The 16,095-nt window shown below is 54.8% G+C and overlaps 1 protein-coding gene across 9 annotated transcripts in view; it reads right to left on the bottom strand.

Moving 5' to 3' along the window:
• The window catches only part of RGS3 (regulator of G protein signaling 3), a 122,207-nt gene that overhangs the window by 11,877 nt on the left and 94,235 nt on the right, over positions 1 to 16,095 (bottom strand). For 7 of the 9 annotated variants that reach the window (XM_058523832.1, XM_058523833.1, XM_058523834.1 and 4 more), the window contains one exon: positions 2,270 to 3,196. In XM_058523832.1, the coding sequence (XP_058379815.1) occupies positions 2,270 to 3,196 (927 nt within the window). Of the gene's footprint in view, positions 1 to 2,269; positions 3,197 to 5,607; positions 5,683 to 6,057; positions 6,101 to 16,095 lie in introns of those variants that run through there. The other 2 variants (XM_058523841.1, XM_058523840.1) reach the window with 2 other exon arrangements.

The raw sequence follows: 16,095 nt of genomic DNA, 5'->3' as shown, positions 1-16,095 counted from the left end.
GGATGCGGAAGCCACATGGAAGGGTAGCCACCAAGGGGCTGGGGCAGCCTCTGACGTCCCTGCCAGCTCGGTCACTCAAGCCCAAGAAAGGAAGGGACAGGCCAAAAGCGGGGGGAGGGGAGGATGCCGGTGGGAATCTTGGGCACCCAAAGGAGGAAACTGAGAGAGCGGAGGGCTGGTCCAGGCCTGCTGGACTCCAGGCGGAAGCATCTGTCTGAAATAGGAGCTGCGATCAACTGAGGTGGGGAACGAGAAGTGTACGCACGCATGTGTGTGAATTGATCTGCATGCAAATATTCATACCGGAGCAAGGGGGGAGGAGACAGAACTCGGCAGGGTCTGGTGGGGGGATCAGGACTGGGAGGCTCAAGGCAGGTGGTGAGCCGTTGGGCCTCAGCGCCCTCCGGAGAGGAGTGGTCAGGCCTGGCCTGAGCGAGCCTGAGGCTCACCCCAGTAGGACGCGGTTCTGGAATCTCCTGTAGAAGCTGCACCAAGCAATGGCCTGGGATGGTGATACTCAACCTGTGCAGCAGCGTGATCTCTGTGGGGCTTGTTTAAATGCAGGGTCTGGGCACCACCCCTGGAAGTTCTGATTCCAGAAGTCTGGGGTTGGGAACTTAGCAATCTCTACACTAATAAGCTCCTCCGGGTGATTTCAGAGCAATCCCAGTTTGAGAACCACACGTGCTTACAGATGAGGAAACAGATCCAGTCCCAAATGCTTTGGGATTTAGTTCCAGTTTCTGGGCCCAAAGTTTAAGGCCCTCTTCTGGAGGGCCCCAGCCTGCCCTCTCAGCCTAACCACCCTTCAGCAAGAGGGTGTCCTCCCAAGTGCCAGGTCTGCCTTATTGCTAGTGGCTGAGAAGCTAAGGAAGCTTCTGAGGCCATGTCCCAACTCGGTGGGGAAGTGTGCTGGAATCCATTAGTCATGTCTGCCATGGGTGCGGAGGGAGAAACGGCAGCACAAGCGCCGTGCGTCTGCTAGCCCTGCCCTTTAGGATCCCCTGCTCCAGCCAAACTAGCCTCTACAGGCAGTTTTGTCCAGGCCATGTCCTCTTTCCCAGAATGCCTGCCCTGTGCTCTGTTTATTCTAAATCTGCTCAACCTTCAAGGCCAAGGTGAGGGACATCTTTCTCCAGAAGCCTTCCCTGGTGGCCCTCGGCCCTGGGGTCTCTTCTCCCTGAACTCCCAGATCTCTGAGGGTCAGCTGTTCTCCTCACAACAGTGGTTACAACACCTCACACTGCGCCGGCTGTCAGCACTTCAACAGCACACACCTGGTTCCTGCACTAATGCCATCAGGGACCAGGCTCTTACGGTTCATCCCCAACCACTCTGGGACACGAGTCCTATCAACTGCTCCCTTTCAGAGAAGGACACAAGGCTCAGAGGAACTGAGTGATTCACCCAAGGCCACACAGTAAATAAGCGACAGAGCCCAGACTCAAGCTGGCTCACGGCCTTCAAGGCCATGCTTCGATCTTTGCACTGGGAGGCCACCTTCCCAGCCCACACGGACAACTCACTCCTCACTGGCCAAGATCAGCCTCACACATCTCTGTGGCCCCTGCTGTGGCACAGAGCACGGGGCCTGGCACACAGCAGGAAATCAATAAACACTTATTCATCTATTTATAAATATTTGCAAGAGGCAAACAGCACTGTGGCTAAGAGCTCCAGCCCTGGAGCCAGACTCTAATTCAGGTTCAGACGTTTATAAACTGTGCGATCTGGTACAAGGGAGATAACCCCTCGGTGCCTCAGTTTCCTCACCTGGAACAAGGGCACACCATGGTGTCTACTTCAAAGGGCTGTTGTGAGAATTATCAGTTAATGTAAACCGCTGAGAATAACGCCAGCCCAGAGTAAATATGTGTTGTCATTGTCGTTGGCTGATGGATTTCTAGTCTGGCTAGGCCTAGACCAAGTCTAAATTGTAACTTTTTCTCCAGCTACTATCTCGGATCTTTCAGATCCAAATACACAATGTCCTGGGCTAGGCCACACCTGCCCCACTTTCTGTGGGGACGAGCTGTACAACACAGCTGTAAGAACACAGTACCTAGAGGCATACAGTTATGGGCTCAAGTCCAGGTTCTGCCTTCTTGGGCCCTCCAGGCCTCAGTTTTGTCCTCTGTGAAATGGGTAGAAGACTCATTGGAAGGCTCAGAGAAGAGCAGGGGTGGGACATGGTGACTGCTCATTCCCCGCAGCTCCTGGACCCCTCCATCTCGTGTACCCACTCCTCCTCCACCCTTGGCCCTCCTACCTTCCTGTGTCCCGTGAAAAAGAGAGAGAGGTGGTGCATTGAGCCGCCATTGCGGCCCAGCTCCTTCTTGAGGGTGCGGGGCGAAGGTATGGCCCAGCTGGATGTGGAGCCCTCTCCGTCTGAGCAGTGCAAGGTGGTGTCGGAGGCAAAGCAGGGCCCGCGGGCCTCCTGCAGCAGGCTGCCCTCGCTGTGCGTTCGGCGCCGCAGCGAGTTCTGCACGCGCAGCGAGAGGCCGCCCTCGGCGCCCTGGCCCGTCTCGATCATGCTGCTGCGCTTGGCCTCGCTGCGCTCCCCGTAGTTGTCGTCACTCGTGTCCTCATCCTCCTCCCCCTCGTCCCCCTCGTCAGCCTCCTCTGCATCCTCCTCATCGCCTGAGCTGCCCCTCTCGGCCCCTGCGTTCTGGCTGTAGGCGTTATCCAGCCGGACCTCGGGGATCACGAAGGTCGGCCTGGAGACCACGGGCGGGTCCCCGGTGGCTGCTGGTGGGTCCGCACAGCTCGTGGGCTCCTCAGCAAGGGCCTCAGCAGGCAGGGGGACCTGGCTGGGGGGAAGGTCCTGGGCAGGGAGGTCTTTGCTGAGTGGAGGGTCTTGGCTGGGAGGGCGTTCTTGCTTAGCAGGAGGGTCCTGGCAGGGAGGGAGGGCTGGGGCTGGAGCGGGTTCCCGGCACGGTGGGGAGTCCTTGCTTGGTGAGGGTTCCTGGCCTCGAGGAGGTTCCTTGCAGGAAGCTGAGTCTTTGCTAGACAGTGATTCTTGGCCAGGAAAAGGTTCCTGACCAGAAGAAGAGTCCTTGTTGGGTGGAAGGTCTTGTCCTGGAGGAGGCTCTTGACAAGGAGGGGGGTCCTTGCTGAGTGGGGGGTCCTCGGCACCCGGCCCATTCCCTTCTTGCGAGGGCATCTCCCTCTTCTCATCCGCCTCTGACTCAAACATCTGGGAAACAAAGAGGAAACAAGAAAGGTTCAGAAGAGGAGGCTGTGAGATGCAGGACACTGTGCACGAGCCAACGTCACAGAAGCTGAAACAAAATCGGCCAGTGGCCTGAACCCCACACCCAGCACCCCACAGTCTGAAAGCCGAAGCCCCAGACGGAAATCTGAAAGCCCCTTTGGCTTAGCTGCATGTGGGTTCTACGATTATCTCCTTGCATGAAGCTTCTGCTCCATCAAAAACATGGCTGATCATTTAGGGGAGATGAAGAGGTAACCGCTATTATCTGGCTCCTCTTGTGCACCAGGGGCCGCGCCAGATTAAACCCTCTTATACAGTCTTCCCAATGGCCCTTTAAGGGCAGTGTCATGGTCCCTCCATGAGTGAAGGCGGAGCCAGGCAGTCTCTGCCCTCTTGGACCAGAACCAAGCCAAGCCCCAAGCCAGAACAATCACTAACTGGGAGACACTCGGATCTGGCCAAAGAGCATCTTCTACCTGAACCAAAGTTTAAAAATCATCCTAGTGAGTCATTCAAACAAGAACTCGCTCTGAATGTTTAAGTCTCTCTTTGAAACTAGTAAACCGGAACACAACCGGAACTTCAAAATATTGCCCACACCTGGACTAAACAGATGTCATAGACGCGTGGAACCTCACTAAGGGATCATCCACCCAAGGATTTCTAAACTGTGTTTGGAGGAACCTCAGGAGTTCCACACAAAAAAGAGAGCATTTCCTGCGTTGCACACGACCCTCAGAAGCCTTGATGTTTTTGCTAGATTCCTACAGATTTTATTTGCAAAGGGAAAAATGGTGTCCTTGATGAAGTCGGAAAAACAGCTATCTCACATGAAGATCGGGGCTCAGAGAAGATCAGAGGTGTCCGCAGTGCTGCAGCCACATGGGGGAAGCAGGTCTCGGGCCGGGGCTGGGCCCCTCGTCACACTTAAGGCCTTGAATGCTGAAGCTAGAACTATTCAGAGCCCAGTTTTCATCCATAACGAGGCCAGAGCCATCTAGAACTAGTGGAAGAGAAAGACGCCACACATACCTGGCAACTGTACAGAAACATGGAAACGTGTGTGCACACACACATACACACACAGGCGGAGAATTTCTGGTGTAAATACCCCCAGAAATGGGGTAGCTTAAGAACTCTTGCTGTAGAGACTGTTATAACGTCCATTTGACAGATGAGAAAGCTGAGCCCAAAGAGCAGTAACTTATCCACTACTGCACAGTTGCCCGGAAGCTGAAAGGCTCTGCCCAAAGCTGAGAAATCTTCTAAGCCCTGGGGAGGCTGAGATGGTGAAGTCCCAGCCAGGCCTCACCTCGGGGAGTAAGTGGCCCAGCCACGGCTTGGGGCAGCTGCAGGGAGCTTCACTCAGCTGGCAGGGGTCACACTGGCCATCGAGGAGCACCAGAGTAGACGTGAAAGGATGGTGTGGGTAAGAGCCACTGCCTGGGAACATGAAAGTGGAATGGGGGCCCCCGAGTGGAGAGGGTGTCTCAGCAAGGGAGGGAAGCTCAGAGGACTCCAGGATGATCTGACCAGGGGCTGGTTCCCAGGCACAGCCAAAGACAGGTCCCCAACTCACTCCCGCCCTGGAAATCCTGTTTGCAGCTGGGAGATGACTCTACCCAGGGACCCCTCAAACCTCATAGCCTCAGACCCTGGAACATCAGCAATCCCAAATTCCCATTGCACAGATGGGGAGGCTGAGGCCCAGAGAGGAGCGGGGCCCAACCTAGAATTACAGCAGGGCCAGGTAGAGTCAGTCACTAAACCCTCTGGGCCTCAAGGTCTCCACCTATTTGGATAACCAATGCGCCCCAGTGACCAACCAGGAAAATATCCCACAGGAAGGATAAAAGTCTTAAGCGGGATGATGATGGTGGTGGTAGTCGTGGTGACTTAAAAAATGGATCTAGAGGGAAATGGTGAGGTCACGGACCTCAAACAGTGACACATCTTTCCCATGAACCCCTAGAAGCAAATTCAGTCAAACTCCCAGAATCAAAGATGGCGACTGTGATGCCAGGCCCTCCAATCCAGAAACTTCATCTGGAAACTCAGGGCTGTGCTTTAGCCCTATCAGGCTGTTCCCAGGGGCACAGAGAGACCCTCCACTGAACTGACACGGAGACTGAGGGTCCAGCCTGGATGGTGACCTAGGGACTTGCCCAAAGGCACACAGCACACCCCAGGGCTAGGCTGGGATTAGAGCTGGAGCCTCTGGCTCCTTCTTCCCAGGCCTACTTCTGATCTCAGTCCTCAGAGCAGCGCAGTCCCCCACCCCCCATCGCCCCACCCACCAGGGAGCATTCTCCATCAAGAAAAACAAACTGCACGCAGCCAGCTCCCTGGTGCCCCACATTCGCTCCCCGTCCCCCTGGGCCAGACCCCCCGACCTGGAAGGATGGATGGAAGGAAGCAGCAACCGGTGCCCTTGGGGCCTGGCACGGAGTGGCCCTGAGCTGGGAGCAGACCGCATTTCCCCTTTCCTGGGGGGTGGGGGTGGGGCCCAGGCCTGTCGCAGCAGTGACTGCCGCCGAGCCCGCCCACCCCTCGGGAAAGTGCAGCAACAGACCCAAAACCAGAAATGCAAGTCAGCCTGCCTCTGCCAATCCTGCCTTCAACTGAGGCCAAACCAAACAAAGCCAGGAGGGGAAGTGCCGCTGTCCCCAGAGGGCCCCCACCCCGGGCAGCCGAGAAACCAGCGGGACTGAAGGGCTCGCAGGGTGCCCAGCGGGTCTGTGCTCAGATCCCGAGTGAGACTTTGGTTTTGATCCAGTGGTGTCACTTTCCAGCTGTGCAACTCCGGCCAAGCCTCCCAGCCTCTCGGTGTCCTGTTTCCTCACCTGGAACAGAGCTGTGACATCACGCCGGACTCACAGGACTGCCCTTAGTACTCCCCACAGGGCCTGGCACAGGAGAAGCATCTGATAAAAGGGTGGCTATTGTCAGTCTAGTCTTGTTAGAGAGATGGAGAAACTGAGGTCCCAGAGGCTAAGGGAATTACCTAAGAGACCAGAGGCCGATTCAGTATTAGAACTCATGTCTCCTGGCCAAGGGTCTCTCCCTGCTCCCTTAAAGTGTTTGGGCCCCCAGGGGTCTAGAGAGAAGGGGAGCAGGCTGAGTGCTGCCTGAGGCCCCTCACCTCGCCCATCCCACACAGGGCAGATACTAGCAAACAAGGACCCGAGTTCCTTGGTTCTTTCCTGTGCTCCTGGACGGGGCTTGTGTGAGCCACCAAGGCAGGTTTGGTCAGGCTGGGGTTCCTGGGAGAGTTGGGGTGGTGGGTGCCTTCTGGGGAGGGGGCCTCTGGAGCAAACACAGGAAATCTCAGAAATCTGGGGGTAGGGGTGGCAAGTGAGAGAATTAGGACGGGAGAGGAGATGAAGATGAGAGCCACGGTACAGAACGGATGCCGGGCATGGGATTGTCCTGTGAGCAACGGAATGACACATGCAGAGCCGTGCTACATGAAAACTGCTCTGGGCAGTGTGAGCAGGACGTGGAGGTGGGGGAGGACAGGGACGTGCATGTGTATAGACATGCATGCATTCATTCACTCTCCAGGCACTGAGTGAGGACAGCAGAGCACAAGTTAGACACAATCCCTGCGCTCAGTTGAGCAGAAAAAACGAGGTTGGACCATTGGTCTTAACTAGCATGGTGAGTGCTCTGAAGGAGGAAGTGCAGGCAGCTGGGGACACTCAGCTAGGCAGCTGTTGCAACAGGTTGGGTGACAAAAATCCAGCCAAGACACCCCAGAGAGACAGCCTGCTTGCCCAGGGCCTTGGGTCCAGAGGGCTCGATGTGGCTGCCCCCTCCTGTGGTGAGTCTGTATCTCTCCCATCCAACACTTCTTTGTCTTGGCCGGACCAGGGTTAATTCTGTCCATGTCTCGCCTGCTAGAAGCACACAGGAAATGAACCAGCCCTCTAAATGGAGCCGCTGTTTAGGATCTAATCAAATCCTCTCCCCAGTTGAATCCAGGGCTCAAACGGGCTGGGAAGGGTGGCAGGTGTGACACCCAGGATGCCTGCTCACATCAACCGTGTCTCCTGGGCCCCACACCCCAACCCGCTATTGGGGTTGGGGGTGGCAGCGGGCTGCTGGAAGTGGCTTGCCCAATGTCACACAGCTACCAAATGTGGAGCCAGGTCTGCTGACCCCAGAGTCAACCTGCAGCTCTCAGATGACTCATCACAACCACCACAGATGCCAGGCTCTGCATCTGCCCTCAAAAACCACATCCTGCCCTGGGGGAGGGGTGGGGGCGTGAAGTGGGGTTTGCACCCGTCTCAGGTGGCCCTTACGCAGCTAGGATTTTACGGAAAGAACACTGGACATAAAGCCAGACGACCTGGGCTGGAATCCTCACTCCATCATTTGCCAGCTGTGTGATCCCAGGCTATGCCTTCTGGTGTTCTCTGCCATGAAATGGGGTGAGGATGCCTCCTGCCCCCCTGCGTTGAGGCGGCCAAGTCTGAGAAAGGACAGGAAAGTGCTCTGTGAACCGGAAAGTCGCTGGAGAAAGGGAGAGGCTATTAGACTTCCCGCCCAGCGTCTGACCTCCGGGCTCAACTTTCAAGATGGGGTTGCTGCTGCTTCAGGTCTGGCACGTTCTGGGTCCCTGACCAGCTCCCTGGCTTCCGGGTCCCTGGCTCGATGATGGCTTCCAGGAACCTCAGCTGCTCAGCTGACACTTAGCTCCCCCAGCCCAGCCTCCGTCCGGCTCCTCAAGCCTGGCTTCTTGACACCCAGAGGCTGGAGCCACCACCCTGCCTCTGCCACCAGCTCCAGGGCCTCCAGGCATTCTCTTCTTCCCTGCCCTCAACGTGACAGCTCTGGCAAAGTCCAGGAGGATGGAGGCAGCACTTACAGTGGGGAGAGCTCTGGAGACGGATCCCCACTCTAGACTTACTGGTTGGGTGACCTCGGGCGTAACCTCTCTGCGCCTCAGTTCCCTTAGCCATAACATGGGATTAATAATAGCTCCACAGTGTTGTGGGAGGAGTGATGGAGCTGACAGACACCCAGAGCTCGGCACCACGCTGGTGCACGAAGCACTCCATAAACAGCAGCCACGGCCACCATGGTACAGCCCAGTTTTCACATCTCCCTCCCTGGATTTCCGCCGACCCATCCGATGACCCCTTCTCCACTCCATCACGGGCCTCAGCCCGTCCATCAGAACCTGCCCCAGGCCCCCTCTCGTCTCAGTCCTGCACGCTCCCTCGTCACCCTCCACTCCGCTGTAGATGGCTAAAGTCACCACGTGGCCGCTGATGACGCCCAGTCCACACTGCCAGCCCAGACCTGCCTCCGGAGTCTAGATCCCAGAGGCAAGTGTTCATGGGACAGTGCTGCTCCCTGTTCTAGGCTCTGAGGATGCGACGGGGAATGAGAGACCCGATCCCCGTCCTGGTGGAGCTTCCAGGCTACAGAGGAAGAACTGACACTAACCAAGTCGTCGCCTCCATAAAGATGTAATGAAGACAAAGTGTGATCCATGATGTGAGGGAAAACTTGTAAGGTGCTGCGAGGGAGAATAAAGGGGCGTGTGGGAAAAGCCACCCTGGGGAAGGACACTGAGCCTGAAATCTGCTCAGTGGGCAGGGAGGGCTCACTAAGGTGGGAGAGAGAGACGCCTGTGTGGCTGGAGCCCAGGCACGGAGATGGAGACGTCCTCTGGACATCCCATCGGTGCCCCTAACTTAACATGCCCCAAACGGAACGCCTGATCTTCCCCCGAGGCCATGGCTCCTCTCGGAGTCTCTGTATCAATGATGCCACCACCAGATGCCCAAACTTTTCCTTTTCCTTCACCACTACCCACCTTGGCCAATCACCAAACCTTCCTGATCATCCCTCGTAAAATCTTAAGAATCCACCGGGGGAGGTTATGTGTGTGTGGAGACAGGGAATATATGGGAACTCTGTACTTTCCTCTCAATTCCTAAAACTACTCTAAAAAATAAAGTTCATTAATTTAAAAAAAAAAAGAATATTTTCACTCTCTCCATCTCCACTTACCACCAACCCCCTCCAGACCACTGTCAACTCTCATTGGGATTGCTGCCAACCTCCTGGCACAGTCCAGTCCCCTCTGGTCATTCCCTGCGCCACGCGAGGGGAGCCTTCTAAATGCAGGTCTGACCCTGTCACTCCTCCACTTAAAACCTTAATGTGGCTACCCAATGCCCTCAAGATAAAGTCCAAATCCTGTAGCCCTGGAAGACTCTGGGCTTTCTCTCTCCCACTAGCCTCACTTCTCACCACTCCCTATCTTAAGTGTTTGATGAATGAATGAATGAATGAATGAAGAGGCAACCCTCCAATGAACCTCACAGGACCATCTAGATTCTTACAACTCAAAACGTGGCCTGTGAACCAGCAGCACCAGTACCTGGGAGCTCGTATGAAACACAGAATCTTAATCTCAATCCACACCTACTAGATCAGAATCCACATTTTACCAAGATCCCAGATGATTAATTGCATATTAAAGTTTGAAAAGTATTGATCCAGATTATCGGTTCTCAACAGAGAGGTATACTTCAGCATCACCGTGGAGCATTTTAAAAATATCTCTATCTGAGGCCAATTCCAGACCCACGGGATTAGATTCCCCAAGAGGAGGGCCCAGGCACCTTGACTTTCTTCTGACTCCCCAGATAATTCTGGGGAGCAACCGCAGTTAGTAGACAAGGTGATTGGAGCCTAGAGAAGGGAGGGGCTATGCCCAAGGTCACACAACAGAATCAGGACTAGAATCCAGACCAGAACCTAGCGTGGGACCAGTTCCAACAACACACACCACTCCCTCTATAAAGGGAAGCTCACGCAGAAGGGCTTGAGCTCAGTAGCCCCTTGTCCAGGCTGGGGAGCTGGCAAGCCCGTTGGAGTCAGCTCTCCTTCCATGTTCCCTATCAACAGAGGTCTGGCTGCAGGAGGAGAGGAAGGCCAAGGAATGGGACTGCAGACTGAAAATTCTGTCCCTAAAGGATCTCACAACTCATGGGTCTGTCAGGGGCTCAGGAGGGCAACACACCACAGCAGGGAGCCTACGCACTCTACTGAAAGCAATACTGAGACACAGAGGAGAAGCAGCTCACTCAGGTCAGAGGCTCTGAGGACAAAGCCAGCAGCGGGGAAGAGGCGCCCCTGAGGAGAGAGAGGAGTGGAGACCCCTCTTAGAAGTCTTCTCTCCTCTTGACACTGTCCCCTGGCTAAGCCAGAAGACCATGCCCTCAGGCCTGGCCTTGGAGCCTGCTGAGATGCCCCCCACTCTCCTGGATGCCCAGCTTCTCACTGGGAGGGGGAGCAGCTGCCAAGGTCTGGGTTTCCAGTACTGAGCTCCCCGTCACACCTTGGCCAGCCCCTTCTCCTCCCTGGTCTCAGACACCACTGCTTCAATGTGTATGGTGGGGAGGGCTGCACTCACAGTCTCTGCTTCCCACTCCACCACCCCAAAGACCCCCTTCACACCTCCAGCTCTCTTCTCATCTGAACGGCGTGAGAGCTGAGAGCAAGGGTTTCCCCAGCCTCTTCCTGTCCCTGTGGTGACTGATGCTTCCGTTAGAAGGAGGGTGCCAGGCCCCATGGGCCTCTCCTGCCCCAGCCCTGGGCTCTCTGCTCAAGGAGCAGTTCACCTGTGGGCTCCACCATAACTCCCTTTCCCACCTGGCACCCTCTTGGTCTGCCTGGTCCGCGTGTGCGTGCACTATCTCATTTCCCTATTATCTCTACCTCCTCAAGTCCATTTCCTGCCCATCCCTGGGAGCCCAGTTAAAAGCTCCCTGGGATGCCCTGGCTAGAGGGCTCTCTGCTCTCCCGCCAATGCCTGGCCTGCCCTGCTCTCATGGCCCTGGGCAGGCCCTGCTTTGGCTCATCTGGGCTGTGTCCCTGGCTTGCTCACCCCTACCCCCGCCCCCACCCCCGAGTTACTCAGCAAATACCTACCGAGCCCCAGTCGTGTGCCAGGGCCCTGCGGGGCACTGGAGCCAAACAGTGGCAAGACATTCCTTTCCCTGAAGGCGCTAGGTCTGTGGGGGAGAGAACCAGGAAAGGGGCCCATGTCAATCTCCCACCTACCACCACCGCCCCAGGGGGCTGTGGAAACACAGAAGCCTCAGGAAAGACTGAGACGGCTCTTGGAGACAGTAATGGGGAAAGGGATGGGAGAGGACAGCCAAACGAAGCCAGAGACAGCATGGAACATCTGAGGAAGTGCAGGTGGTTCCGTGGAGCAGAAGTGTGGCTATGTTAAGGAATTCGGACTTGACTCTGCAAGCGTTTACTTGGTGCTGTAAAGAGAGGGAAGATGGAGCTAGAGATGAAAGGAAGAAAAAGATAAGGGGAGAGGGGAAGAGACACCATTAACTGAGCATCTACTAGACACCAGGCACTGGGGCAGTTGCTTTCCGTGCTCTCTCATTCTAGCAACGCTGTGAGGCCATATCATTGGCCCCATTTTGCAAATAAGGAAATTGGGACTCCGAGAGGTTAAGTAACTTGTGCAAGATCCAAAAGCCAGTAAACAGAGGAGCCCAGCTGAAACCATGGTCAGCCTGGCTCCAAAGCCCTGCTCTTTCTACTACCCCCTGAGCTCCTTTCCTGCCCCTTCACTGCCTTTCCTCACCCCACTTCCTTCAAAAGACCCCACCAAGCACTCCCTGGGGCAGGCACTGTGGTAGGCAGTGGTGAGCAATACCAGACGCAGGGGCTCTGCTCCTAACCTAAATCAGGGGAGATTGAGGGGCGGGTGTCCAACTCGCCTGCTGTGCAGAGGGGTGGTGCAGAATTCCATGCACCTGGCAACCCTCCCCATTCTCTCCCTCCCAGGGACCACTTCCCGGGCGGGGAAAGCCGGAAGCCTGTGGCTTCTCTGTGATGTTCTGCGTTAGGCTGATCAAACAAACAAGCTCTGCCAAGCTAGGAGGACCCCAGGGAAGAGCACAGACAGCACTGTGGTCCCGAGGCCAGGATTTGGAATCGGGCAGGCCTGGGGTTGAATCCCACTTCCTAAGCGTGTGGCTGAGTCAATGGGACGCCTCCCTCGCAGGGGTGCCACGGGGCGGAGGCAGGCCTGGTGCACAGCAGCGCTCAGCCCACGCGGTGTCCTTCCACTCCACTGCTTGCCTCTCCCTCACCGCGGGCTCCAGGGACCCACCCAAAACCTACGGCTGAACTCTAAGCAGCAGCTCAGAGAACAGGGAGCACTTTCGGAGCCAGGGGTGGTGGAGGGAACCCTATAGCTGGTGAAGAATTAGGGTCTGGAGACAGACAAGTCCGGATTCAAATCCTGGGTCTGCCACCTCCCAGCTTGGTACCCTTGGGGAGGTGGCTTAACCTCTTCAAGGCTCAATTTCCTTATCTAAAATGGTGATCCAAATACCGAGTACCTCCATCCAAGCCCTGTTGGGAGATGGTCCACACAAAGGGGCCTGGCATACAGTTGGTGCTCAATAAATATTCCAACTCCTGGAATCATCTTTATGACTCTCATCCTCATTGTCATCGACAGCATCAGTCCCCTCCCCTGCACCCCACTCTGGGAGAAGACATGTGACCCATTCTGACCCTTACAACAGCCCTGAGATGGGGGCACAGTTATCTGTACATTTCGGGGGGCAACTGAGGCCCATACCAGAGGCCCTGGAAGCTGGAGGCTGGGGAGGTAGCCGATCCTGTGGTCAGCTTCCCCTAGGCTGGGTCAGTCTGGCTCACTGTGTGGCCTGGGCCAAGCCACTCTGCCTCTGGGCCTCACTCTCCCAGGGGTGTCCGTCCAGCTCTGAACCTCAGCCAGCCTGGAGGGGTCAGCTCTCAGGGCCCAAGGCATGGCTAGGTCTCCTTGTGGGTGTATCAAGGGCAGGAGAAGCAGAAAGCATCTCCTTTCCAGAGATCCTCAGTCTTGTCTGTCTGCCTCAGTTCCCAAGATATTCCTCCCTCAGGGCACGCGGTGCTGGGGGCATTGGGTGGGGCGTCAGCTGCGGGGAGGCTCTTCCTCTCGAGGACACTGGAGCAGACATCTGGCCATTGGATTCAGCCTCAACCCTGCAGCCAAAGGCCAGCCTCCGAAGCCCCAGGCACACGGCTGCCTCCACCACTGCCCCCCTGACGCAGACACACTGTCTCCACTGAGGGGTGAGGCGTGACGCTGAAGCTGGGTTTGGCTGGGTTTCCAGTCTGCTCCAAACTCATCCTCCGCTCATCCTCCTGTCACGGGACTTTCTCTCATCTCCCTCACACAAACCTGACTCTATTCCTCTCCTGCTTAAAACCCTTCCGTCCCTCTATAGTCCCAGCTCCTTGCCCTGTGTGATCTGCCCCGGCCAACCGACCTCTCTACCACACCATTTCTCCTCTCTTTCCTCCAGCTAGTCTGAACTATACATAGTTTCCCAAACACACTCTACTCTCGGGCACCTCTAAACCTGTGCTCACTGTACTTCCTACCCAGAACACCCTCCCCTCCCTTGTCCACCTGGTGAACTCCTACTCATCCTTCAAAACTCAGCTCACCCACACACGTTTCTGACATGCTTGATATCTGACAAAGGTGATATTGCCCTACAGTGAGAAAGGATGGTCTTTTAAATAAATTGGATATCCATCCAGAGAAAAGGAATCTTGACCTCTACATTACAATGTGCATAAGAACCTATTTCAAGTGGATTTTAGAGCTAAATAAGAAACATAAAAACTTCTAGAAGATAACACAGGAAAATACATCCACAACTTTGTAATAGGCAAAGAAACAGATTCAAAAGGCACTCTCCATAAAGAAAAAGATTGACAAGTTGGACTGCATTAAATTGAAAACTTCCGTTTTTCAAAAGATACCCTTAACAGAGTGAAAATGCAAGCCACAGAGGGGGAGGAGATACTTGCAATGTGTACATCCAACAATGAACACATATCCAGAATATTTTTTAAGCTCCCACAAACCAATAAGAAAAAGACAGACAATCCAGTAGAAAAGTAGGGGAAGGACTTGAACAGACACATGACAAAAACGTTACCCAAATGGCCAGTCAACGTATGAAAAGGTGCTGACCCTCATTAGTCATCAAGAAAATGCAAACTACAACCACAATCAGACATCACACTATCTACTACCAATGATGTTGGTGAGGACGTGGAGCAACACGGACCCTCGTACACTACTCGAGGAGGCTGTACTGGCGCCACGCTTCGGAAAATTATATGATGGTATCTACTCAAGCTAATTACATACAACTCTATGACTCAGCAATTGCAAACCTTCGGTATTTACCCAACAGAAAAGTATATACAGCGCATCAAAAGACATGCACAAAAATATTCACAGCAACGCTATTCATTATAACCTCCAACTGGCAACAACCCCAATGTCCATCCACAGTAGAATGGAGAAATTGTGCTATATCCACAAGATGAAATGCCATACAGCAATGAGAACCAACAAAACAAAACTTCATATCATAACACCAACGAATGTCACCATCAAAATGCTGACTGAGAGCAGTCAGCATAAAAGAATACACTCGATTCCACGTATACCAGTTCAAAAACAGGCAGTACTGATTAAGGAGAGAAGTCAGGAAATGGGTTACCTTTGAGGCAGTCGTGATTGAAAGGGGCATGGGGGAGAGGAGGGTCCCGGGGTACTAGAATGTTCTATTCCTTGACCTGAAGGATGTGTTTATTTTGTGAAAATTCAACAGCTGTATACTTCTAATCTTTCTAAAAGTATGTCACACATCCATTTAAAAGTTTATTTAAAATTCAATCAAACAAAAGCCCCCACCCCGGTGTCTCCCTTGCTCCTTGGGCTGAGGCAGTGGCTCCTTCCTCCGTGGGCCCCTTTCTGTTGTGCACATCTCTGCTAGCACCTTCCAACTGATTCCCTCCTGCAAAAAGCTGCTGCCCTACTCTGTGTCAGACCCCGTGCCAAGGGCCTCACATCACCCCATCACCTCGTTCAATAACAGCCACCCGTGAGGTGAGGTGCGGGTGGCACTCCCGCTGCTGGCGTGACCCCCAGTCAGTGAGCATGGAGCACCTCATGTATACACACCATCTCATTTAACCCCACGAAGTCGGGCCACTGCCTGAGGAAACAGAGGTGCACGGAGAGATTCAGCCCAAAGACACAACAACTGCAAAGTGGGAGAACCTCCCTCCAGCCCAGAGCCAACGCTCCTACTCACAACACGACACGGCCTCCCCTAGGATACAAAGGAACGTGTGGCTGGAGACACAGAGGCGATTTCTATGGCAGGCAGAAATCATGGCTACACTTCAGAGGGGTGGACAGACCGGGATAGAGATCTGCTCCTCAATGAACAAGTGTCTACACAACCAGGTTCAGCCTTACCTCCTGCAGGAAGCTTCGATGAGGCTCCCAGGCTGGATGGGAAGCTTCCCCGGGGTTCCCACAGACCCCTCCCCAAGCCTCCCCATCCAAGCTGGGTTGTTACCATCTGTTACATGACCATCCCTGGCACAAGACTGGGACTTTCATGTCTACACCTCCAGCACCTGGCCAGTGCATGATATACAGTAGGTATTTGACACATGTGGAAGGGAGGGAGGGAGGCAATTTGGATCAACCAGGAGCTCCATGAATTGAGGTCTGAGCAGTGAAGCCTCAGGATCCTGGATGGACGTCAGTTACAACCCTTGACTAGAGGAGTGGCACAGCCACACCACCTTCCATTCCATGGTCCTCCCCACTGGCTGCCTCCAGCCTTTTCTCAAGCCTGTGCCAGCCACTTGGCTCCCGGAGGCTCTGCCCAGCTCTTTCTCCTCCTCTCCCTATGTCCCCCCACCCTCTGCCACTCTGCCCTGAGTGAGTGTCTGAGGTTCTGCTACCAGCCTGAGGCTACCCCACCAAGGGGCAA

This window comes from Diceros bicornis, chromosome 28, assembly GCF_020826845.1.
Source record: "Diceros bicornis minor isolate mBicDic1 chromosome 28, mDicBic1.mat.cur, whole genome shotgun sequence".
NCBI lineage: Eukaryota > Metazoa > Chordata > Mammalia > Perissodactyla > Rhinocerotidae > Diceros > Diceros bicornis.
Note: the sequence above shows the minus strand (reverse complement) of the source record. Positions and strands in the feature narration are given on the sequence as shown.